Source organism: Ixodes scapularis, unplaced genomic scaffold (genome assembly GCF_016920785.2).
Source record: "Ixodes scapularis isolate PalLabHiFi unplaced genomic scaffold, ASM1692078v2 PGA_scaffold4__175_contigs__length_147842914, whole genome shotgun sequence".
NCBI classification, from domain to species: Eukaryota; Metazoa; Arthropoda; class Arachnida; order Ixodida; family Ixodidae; genus Ixodes; species Ixodes scapularis.
This window is the reverse complement of record NW_024609879.1, coordinates 78,125,113-78,135,418: the sequence shown is the minus strand read 5'-3', so window position 1 is coordinate 78,135,418 and position 10,306 is coordinate 78,125,113. Positions and strand designations below refer to the sequence as shown.

The 10,306-nt window shown below is 42.6% G+C and overlaps 1 protein-coding gene across 1 annotated transcript; it reads right to left on the bottom strand.

Annotated features, from left to right (window-relative positions):
- Positions 1-562: 562 nt before the first annotated feature.
- LOC115313306 ((3R)-3-hydroxyacyl-CoA dehydrogenase) lies at positions 563-8,322 on the bottom strand. Its single transcript, XM_040206508.2, has 4 exons — positions 8,277-8,322; positions 7,531-7,776; positions 2,136-2,341; positions 563-964 (listed from the first exon to the last, which is right to left on the bottom strand). Exons 1-4 carry the CDS (start codon positions 8,320-8,322, stop codon positions 563-565), a joined length of 900 nt encoding a protein of 299 aa, XP_040062442.1.
- Between the last annotated feature and the right edge of the window lie 1,984 nt (positions 8,323-10,306).

The following is a 10,306-nucleotide window of genomic DNA, read 5'->3' as shown; positions in this document are numbered from 1 at the left end:
TGTAATGTAAACCCCCATAAAGATATAATGGATGCATTTCAGAACCTTCACTGTCACAGAAGTACGAATCTCTTCGGTGTTTCTTATCAAGAGCAATCTCCAAGATTACAGGGATTGTCATTGCTGTTTTCATGTCGTTCTTGGAACATTTATTCTAACAAATTAGGGGAGGAAAGGGGGGGGGGGGTGTGGAGGGAGAGTACCTGTGTGGCAAATACGTTTAAATTGCTGCAGTTTGACATAAACTAAGAATGTAATCTTTTATCACTCTTATGTTTCTCCGAAACCAGATGATGGCATTTCGGTTGCAATGTTGCTCAGATGGTATTCTTATACAAGATTTTTCTGACGAAGATGGGCACTGGTGACTGAAAATCGTGTTGACACGATTTGATCATTCTAGGATGTGTCTCCAAAAGACGCGATGTGGAAATGCATTGGTGATACCTTCTCTACATGTTACCATTTTGCAGCCATTTTAAAGAAAGCATGTGTGAAAGGAACAGTGCAGAAACTTGTTGCGTCTTCCGCGACTACAGCAGCCAATTTATTGATGTAAATATTATGCTATTATACCACCCGTGACATCGACCGCCGCACCTGTCATGAAGCTACTCTTCGGACTGCACATGAACGCGATCGTCTCGGATATTTCGTCGGGACGCGCCTTGCGCTTGAAGGCAGTTGCTGCTATGAACGCGGAGCTCACTTCCGGCGGTAGCCTTGCAAGCAGGGGCGTGTCGACGGGACCAGGCAGCATGGCGTTGACGCGAATGCCACTGCTGGCCACTTCCAGGGCCACTGCCTTAGTGAGGGACACGACGCCACCCTTGGATGCTGAATAGGGCGTGTACCGCGGGAAGGCAGTTTTTGCGATAATGCTCGCGATGTTCACGATTGCGCCGTCCGTGACGTTGTTGGCCAGCATGTGCTTCACTGACGCGCGGTCGATCAGGAAAGTTCCCTGCAAGAGATAAAGCATGCAGCAGAATGAGCGAGTGGATGAGCTAGACCCAACAATTAAAGAAGGCTTAGAGTATGGACACCATTCCCCAATTGAGTTGTCGCCGCCTTCACTCTTTTGACCAGTAAAGATTGGGAGTAATCGGGCGATAGTTGCCATGCGGAAATGCGACTTTCCGAGCTCCGTGTAAGCTGTGAGGGACCTCAGGTAATATTGTATTGCTCTGCTACGAACCATTTGGATAAAATAAAACTTAAGTTGGGCCCAGTTGGTTTGCATCGATTGAAAGGTTAAAAGGCGTGAACTGAACCTGACGAGAAAAGACACACGTACAACACGGACAAGCACCAACTTCCGACTGAAGAAATTCCAACAACATCTGGATAATTCCGGATCATAAAAATTATTTCCTCAGTCCTGCTATTTCCGATGAAATTTAAAAAAAAATTGTAACATTAACTGAAGCAGCGTGATGGCACAAGTGTCTTTACACTTAAACATGGCCTATTTAGCTTCCCAAGACGAAACAGTTAACATAGAAGAGCGGGGTACTAAGACTGCCTCATGCATATATGAGGGTCATTCGACGGTCCCTTGAACGTATTCAAAACAAATGAATTCTGTTATGGCCAGAGATTTTACCCATAGGACTTATCTTGAAATCTCTTTCGTGAGTATGAAGAGTGATTTAAACAGCGTTAACCTCGGCCTGTTGCGTGTAGTACAGGGCGAGAATTCGCTAGTTAATAAAAGAGGACATTCGAGCGCCAGAATAGCAGTCGCGTGAATAAAATAAAGCAATTTCACGTCAAAGTAGATAACAGCCTGCGTTTGCTTTTGCATAAAAAACCAAAGCGTGCTGACATAACTCGAGCACAAAGATATATAATTTTTTCGCTGAAAATAACTACACAACAAATGGAGATACTCAAACACATGATGGTATCTAGGTTTCATTAACATCTTGTTCACTATGGAGGTGTCCTCGACATTGTGTTCTGTCAGTACTTAGGCGTCCTTCTTTAATACTCGTTATTTTGAGGATATTGGTGTTTAGCAGATCCCCTGCCTAATTTATTTATTTTTAATAGGTATCTATGCCGGGGAACGGACAAATCAATACTCATTTCGAGCTGCTTGCAGCACGGTTAATTGGTCTCATCGGACGTACCCTTAGGTTCGTGGCCAGCGTGTTGTCAAATTGGGTATCGTTCATGTCCTGAATCGGCGCTGCAGCTTCCACGATGCCGGCACTGTTGACCACGACGCTGATCATTCTTTCCGGAAAATAAGTGGCAATCTCTTCGAAGAGAACATCGACGGCCGTAGAGTTGGAAACGTCGACGTATATGACCCGGTGATCGCCCGGGTACGAGCCTGTGAAACAAACGACAGAGGAAAAATTCAGTTGGGTACAAAATTATCGCTTATCATCAGCACTCGAGCACCAAATGTAGGTGTGCCTAGAGTATCGGCTCTCTATTCCCCGATTTTTGTGTGAGCGCCGTCAGTTTGCTATTCAGTGCAGATCGGACGCGATTGGCGTTTGCTGAAAATTGAAAACGCGAGCTTTATCTAAAGTTTAAAAAAAGCTCGGGTGACCTTGCTTTGTTCTTTGGCGATCTCTTCTAATACTATATGAAAACAGAACAAACATTTCTGCGATTCCAGATATCTTTTGATAACAGGCAACTATGATTTTAAGCACAAAGATGGCCTGATGTGTTTGAATCTTATGCATAGAATATTCAGTGTCACTAGTCGGAAAGGAAAGCATAAACGTATGTTGTTCAACTCGGAAGAGTCCCCTTCTGCTATAGCCACATGAAGCGTTAGAACTTCTAACATTGTTTATTTCCATCATGAGCCATAAAGGGTACCGAGGAAAAGAAGCTTCTACTATGAATCTTGGCGAACCATTGTGCATTCTTAAGGCAAGCAACGACAACATGGCACTAAAACGAAATATCACTTAGCATAATAAGAGAAAAACATAAAATACTTAGACGATGTTCAGTTTTATACAATATTAGGTATGGAAGTTTTGTTTAATTAAGCGACTTCCGCTTCCAGGGATGCTAGACGATTTTATAGTTCGGGCAGTATATAATTAACTCTGACGACCAAGTTTAGTAAACGATATATATTTTAGGCATGTGGCAGGTTTTATGTACAGAATTATGCAAATGATGGTCAGTGTGGTTTAGAGAAGTTTCGAATTTATCTCATATGACCGACTAATTCGGTAACTGCAACTAGGTTGACTGCAGATGCGCCCATCGTTGACTTTAGCAAGTTTGCTGGTCTTATTTATACAGAAAAAAAAAAAAACTACGCCTTGAAGTTTCGCAAGGTAAGATGCACCACCTCTATTCACACTTAGTGAATGTCTGAGCTTTCTATGTACCCGCGCATATTTACAGAGCGGAGCTCTCAGGCGTCCGTTTCCGCGTTGCTCGGCGTCGGCGTAACCTCCCTGCTAAATTTAAAGGGAGATTGAATTGGTGTGTAGTCAAGTGACCAATTTTCCCGCTAAATCTAGCGGGGAAACTGAATTTCTCACCCGTGACGTGACACAAAGTCATGTGACGTCAATTTCCAGCTAAATTTAGCGGTTAGATTGTGGGAGGAGGGGAGTGTATGGGGAGGAGGAGGGAAGGGTACGGAGGAGAGGAGGATGGAAGAGGAGGAGAAGAAAAAGAAGGAGGATGAGAAGGGGAAGATGCGGAGGAAGGGAGAAGGAGTGGAGAGGAGGAGGAGAGGAGAATAGGAGTGAAGCGGAGGGGGAGGAGGAAGGGCAGGAAAGAAGTTGAGGGGAAGGAGCAGAGAAAATGATGTGGAGGAGGACTGGAGGAGGACGGGAGGGGAAGGAAAGAAGATGGGAAGAGTATGGAGGAGAAGGAGGGGTATACCCGGCCCTCTTCCTCCTCACGAGCTCTGTTCTAATTTCGCTTCACAGAGATTTGTAGACGTCGCATATTTTTTGCTTGTTTTACAGCAGAAAAATAAAAATTACGATGATTTAAAGCAACATTTAAATCGTGATTTTAATCGTGATTAAAATCAGGCCGGTGTTTTTTGACGATTTAAATCAAAACTTTCACACAAGAATAATTTTAAAAAATAATTATATTTACCGTTTGTATGCTTATTCTTTCTTTCTTATGTAAACGTGTTCTCTCGAGCAAGAAAAAATATATCAGACTGAGCACGAGCAAAAAGCAGAAGCCTTCTGAGAACATCGGAAACTCTGTGCTTTCTTTGTACTCTCCTTCCGTTTGTCAGTTATGTAACTTCTTATTAAATGTAAATAAGAAATTGACGAGAAAAAACGAGAGCTATGTCAGTAATATTTTATTGAAAAAAAGTCACAACGCGAAAGCAAAAGGAAATAAAGTTTATTTACTAACTAAAACAAAAAAGCTACCTTTTCTACACTACCGCAAGATTTAAATAATAAAGTTGTTAATTGACCCCCACTATGAATTTAGAGTAAAAATTTTTCCCGCATTGGTTTTAGTTATTGGATGAATCCAACAATCAGTCTGCCATATTCTAAAATGTATATATTGATTACGAATCACTATTTATTTACCAATAATTTAAGTAAAATTGTTCTGATTCAAATCTTATAATTATAATCTAACTGCAACAACTCTGACTTAAATCAAACAATTTTTGTTCATTCATGATTTTGTTTTGCATTGATTTACAGTGCGAGACCGACTGTACGGGTGTCAATTTTTTCTGCTCGTTTTAATGGGAAGCTCAACTGGGCGCACTCTATAGTTTTCTTTTGTCCTAAGTAGCTTATCAAATGTCGTGTCTCGTTTTTTTCTTGTGTGCAAAGTAAGGGCCAAAGTTCCAGAAATGGGACAAGGATGCCGCTTTAAACTGAACATCCAGCAGTGGAGACTAAATCTGTCATTTGGTTGCGTACTCAGTCCCACAGATATCAGACGACGTCCAAACCACCGGGCATTGATCTTGAACTCTGGCACTTGTTTGGAAATTTAGGGCCAAAATTTTCAGACTCTGGATAAGAAATATCAAGTTTGAACATCCGTTGGATTTTGTGAACATTCATGGCCTTAAATTACCAGACAACATCCACATTTTTCATAAAGAACTGTGCTACTTACAATAGGTAGCAATATTTTGCTCACCTCAATCAGAAGGTGACAATAAAATATAAAGAAATTCAAGAACGAAATTGTGTTGCATCAACCTTTAGAAAGCAGAATGCTTGTCCATCTGCTGTCGATGGAAAATTCGATAATTGAAGTATGGCTGCTAATCTGGAGGGTTTAACGTACATGATGCCGTGGTGATACAGGACCGCACGCCGGTTCGATTATCATCCAGATCAAATCGAACAGGCACTGCCATTGAACTAGCGATTTTTGCGTACTGTGCATTAACGTAAGGGGTTGTGTTGGGACCGGAGCGACCCGGCAATCAGAGCACAAGAGCTTGTGTGTGTAGAGAACCCACGCAACGCAGCCCTCAATATACCATGAGTAACCCTACAAGGTAAGCAGAAAATTGTTTTATGCGTCCACAGCGCTGTTGCGCTGTTTTTTAGACTGTCAGTGCACTGGGACATCGCCGTACCCTCATGGTGAGCTGCAATCAAATTTATTGCACTGTGCGTTCCCTTATATTAAGTTTTGAATGTGGCGCGTTGCGGCACTTATGAGGATGGTCAACGCATAAGTGATGCATCGAATTAGCGCCAGCAAAACTACGACGAACCAGGTGCCGTGTGCCCCGCCTGCCCCGCACCCCAACGATCCACAAACACGTGAAGGTTGAGCTTACAGCGTTGCTTTTCGGCATTCCAAACGACACTGGCGCAAGAGACGTGTGGGAAAAGAACTCAAAACATTTATACAGATGCCATTAAGAAACGAGCATCGTTTTCGCGCACGCGCACACCCTACCGGTAAATTTACAATACGACATCTGTCACTGAATGGAAAGTAAAAAATAAACAAGGACAAGGAAGGGGACAGAGACCTTGTTGATGCGGCGCTTTCTATTCAGTGATGTACCAACTAGCCCATTTATCTATTCTGCGACACCTGTCACCACGAGCCTTGTGCCACTGATCCGGTCTCAGCACTACGCCGTATTCAAGCACTCTCTATCCCAATTTGAGCAGTCCAAGCTTTCGCTTTGCGTGCTCTGAGCTGTGGTGCACAAACACACGCGGACAGCGATCATCCTTCCTGGGTGTCCAACTTACACTTTGAAAATTAGGGCGCTACACCTATCGTGCAATACCAAAATCTTCGGCACTGTCGGCGCGTGCCTGTAAAAACGGCCGAAAAAGGACTCTCCGGGAAAAATACAATCGGTCAGCAATTGACAAGAGTGTTGGTCGTCTTCCTAAAATGTTTTAATGTCCACGACGCCGGCGTAAGGAGACATTAAGCTTTACATCACTCACGCGTATGTCAAACTCAATGTTCAAGCGCCGATCCAGTTTTTCGGGCCAACCGTTTTTTGTACGTTGTCTTCCCGTCGACCTCTCGCAACCAATCTCAATGATTTACCCATTGAGTACAAGCGCGTGAAGGCAGATGGATTGCAATATAGTAGCAGCGCGAGAATAGAAAATTACCTTCGAAGCAATGATTGTCCGCCACGTTGATGCAACCGCGATTTAGGAGTGAACACATGATATCCCCAGGTGTGCTCTCAGTGCGCGTTACTTTGTATAATTATGTTTTAACAGTTTTTTACACTGTACCAACTTGGTCATATCAAAAACGCATCTTTTTGGCATTGAGTAATACTTTGATGATTTCAGGGGTCACTTCCTTTCATGATTCAGGTTACCATTTTAATTGCGAGAGTGTGTTCCTGCTCACGAGTTATAATTATGCAACAAAATTTGCGAACGAATAGGGTCCGCAATCTTATCTCAAAATTAAACCTTTCCATGATGTCATTAACTTTCGTCACAAGTGCACAACTCGTTGATTGTCTGAACAAATGTAACAGGCTTAAACTGAGCTAGTTGGTTTCTACTTCAGGTAAGGCCAGCTGAACAAGAACAGGTGTGTATGATATTTTCTTTATGTGCATATTTATTCTAGTTCAGCAAGTCCTACCTAAGTCTCAACAAAACTCTTGATATAATTTAGGATGAGAACTGCTCGGATTACATATTTCCCTACTCGGAAATAAAACGCACTCTTATCAGTCGTTTCAATACACTTTTCTCGCCGATTCGTCTCCTCCACTATAGGCAAGAAGAATACGCTACAAGAAAACGAATACGAAAGCTCACAGATTAGCTCTCAGGAATATGTAGTGACGCAAAGCATTTCCAACAGATGTCGGAACATTTTTGTTTTGTTTTTTCTCGGGTGCAATCGATATGCCTAACTGGACATATGCACAGCTTAACTTCCGACAATTGCTTATTGCGATGCTAAAAACCTAGTTTAAATTTAAAAGACAACCTAAGCTCATTTCGGTTTTCCGTAAGGTGGGCGTTTAAAAATTATTTGCCGTGAACTCATTTAATAAAGATAGTGGTGAGTGATCCGACCGACCTTGTAGCATCTGTAGGGTTTCATCGGAGCCCGTTCTGTTCCTGTCTGCCACAATGACGGTGGCGCCCTCTCGAGCGAGTACCATGCAGACGCTCCTGCCGATCCCACTGGCGCCCCCCGTGACGACACCCAGGCGACCGGAAAGTCCCAGAGATTGGCACTCGGCCTGGCTGGGTGACCCATCAGGCTCATTTTCGTCGCCTTTGTTCGCGTGGGCTTCGCTGTTGTCCATGGAGAACACCGTAACTGAAAGAGCAAGTAAACATTAAAAGGTTCAAAAAATGGCGTTTTGTTTGAGTTTAGTGGTTATGCTTGCAGACTGGGTAATTGCAACCAATATGCTCACTTTCAAATGAGACATATTATGATCGTTTAGTCGTTATTCTGGTCTGGAATGGTCTAGTTTATGTCTCTCAACTGATGCGGAATTACGCAACAGTGATTCCTGACCGACAGCTAACCAGGGAGCGAGAAATTATTATTTTGACCACGATGCTGGACAGCTATGTTGTAGGAACGTAACAACGACCTACGTTTGCCAACGAAGTCATTAACCTTTATATCCAGTTCCCATCTCATCCGCGCGCCTTTTCTTTCAGAATGAGAAACTTATTTGAACCTTAATTGAAGGGTAAATATTAGGGACATGGCTAAATTGAACATTCTTGGTTGCAGGGTGCATGTATCCCTAAATCGTATTAATGCCCTCGCGCGACAGCATATCGGAACCATCGTTAGAGACTTACCAATTGCCAGAAAGGCCACAAAAATTGTCATGTTCTCGACCATCATGGTGAAGCCCTATCTGAAAGCTGCTAAAATGAGTCGGAGCTAAGACCACATATGTCAGTATTAATATAGGGAAAAGCCTAGCGGCCACGTGTGTGTCCCACATCCGGGTCGCGGGCTGTTACGACTGGATGGTGCAGCGAAAAGAATTGACGTTTGATTTATCACTAAGCCAAACACTAACTTTGAAAACAACAGCCACATGCTCTTATTACAGTCGACTAATATCCAGTTTAAGATAGACACGTGTGTTGGGGTTATTACACACGACACGTGTGGCGGTGATGTTCCTGGCGATGTATGTCACCCGGAAGGTCACCAGATGGCTCACCTGCATACCTCTTCTGCAGCAAGATCGAGGACCAATCATGATATAAGTATATTGTATTAATAGATGTGGACATCCACGGGATAAAAAATACTCTGGGAAACTAAGTGCCCTAATGGAGGTCTTGCATGCATTTGGAAAGCCTTCATATGTATCCCAATGGCTTTAGCTGCGGACCAAATATAGTGACGCTGCGAATGCACACTGCTGCAGTTTTCTTCGTGTCACTGTCGCACCATAAATATCTAGTCATTGTTTTTTTGTTGTATGTCCGGGCTATTCCATATAATAAAAGAGAAAGCAGCTATACCTTAAGAAAAAAACACGAAACTCGCAAAAAAAACTTTATATCTGCTCGTGGCGATATTGTCTCGTGAACTTATTATTATTTAAACAATTTATCGTCATAGCATTCAAAACCCCGACTTAATTCTTTTTTTCACAGTTAGCTTATCATACAAACAAAGGGATTAAGTGATTATCTTCGTACGCTAACTTATCCAAACACAGCTGCACTCCACCGGAAACACGGAATTGTAGAATTTACACCCATTTTGGTATCGATCGTCGAACCGTGATTGTAAATGTGATCCGTTTCGCCGGCGTGTTTCCATCAACTGTAGCAGATATCCTGTGTAGTAAAGCGGACGGTTGCCGGCACATGTCAGTAAAGTATACAATTAATCACATGTTGGGATACATATGGCGCAAAACTCAAAATGTCGCAATTTGGACCACTTGTCATTTGGCGCCAACTTGTACTAAAAATGTACAATTCTCTTGCAGCCACAGCTATGCAGATATAATACACACACAAAAAAAATTAGAATACAAATATTGAGATACAAATATTTTAAGGCTAAATTACAAATACTGCGATACATTTGTTTTTAAGGTAACGGGATATACGTCACAAGTAACGGCTTTACCGGTAAAGGTAAAACAGTATTTGGTAACGTAATTAAGTTACTTATTTCGAGAAACGTGTAACGTAGTTACTTTTTCTTCAAATAATAAAAAAATTACACTTTAATAATTTGTTTTCATACGCGTCATTCCATGTGAATTTTGGAGTTCTTTTCATTTTGCTGGTGAGTATTTAGGTGAAACCGTAATAAAGATAAATTATGTTCAGCTTCTGAATGGACATAACACTTGTCAAAATATGCGGCTCATGCATACCTCTAACATCAAAAGTGTAAATTGTTTATTGTGTTTATTTATAATATAAAAAGTAACGCAAAAGTAACATGCGTTACTTTTTATTGGTACCGGTGACGGTAAGGCATCCCTTTTATTCTAAGGTAACGTAGGACGGTAACGCATTACTTTTATTTGCGAGTAACGAGTAAAGGTCCGTTCACACATTTGCGTTTAGACTCAGCGACCACTATGCTTACGAACGAAGGCAACCGCTGCGACTTCAACGACAACTCTGCGCGACCTGTACACGCACATGCAGTCACATGCAACCACACGAATCAACAGCCAATGAGAAACGAGGTCAAGCTCTTGCCCCTAGCCAATAGTATGAGCAACCCAGCTACGCTTACCAACATGGCGGACGGTGTCGTGCCCGACGCGAGGTCCTCACCGGAGCAGCCGGACGTTTCGGCTACGGCGTACAGTCACGAAGATCTGCTGTGCGCCTTTAATAGC

Bases quoted from the DNA above. Each gene is read 5' to 3' on its own strand.
- LOC115313306 (XM_040206508.2), bottom strand. From the start codon at position 8,322: ATGATGGTCGAGAACATGACAATTTTTGTGGCCTTTCTGGCAATTG. The intron at 7,777-8,276 runs GTAAGTCTCTAA...TTGCTCTTTCAG, and splicing joins TGTGGCCTTTCTGGCAATTG to TTACGGTGTTCTCCATGGAC. The intron at 2,342-7,530 runs GTCGGTCGGATC...TTTGTTTCACAG, and splicing joins AACCCTACAGATGCTACAAG to GCTCGTACCCGGGCGATCAC.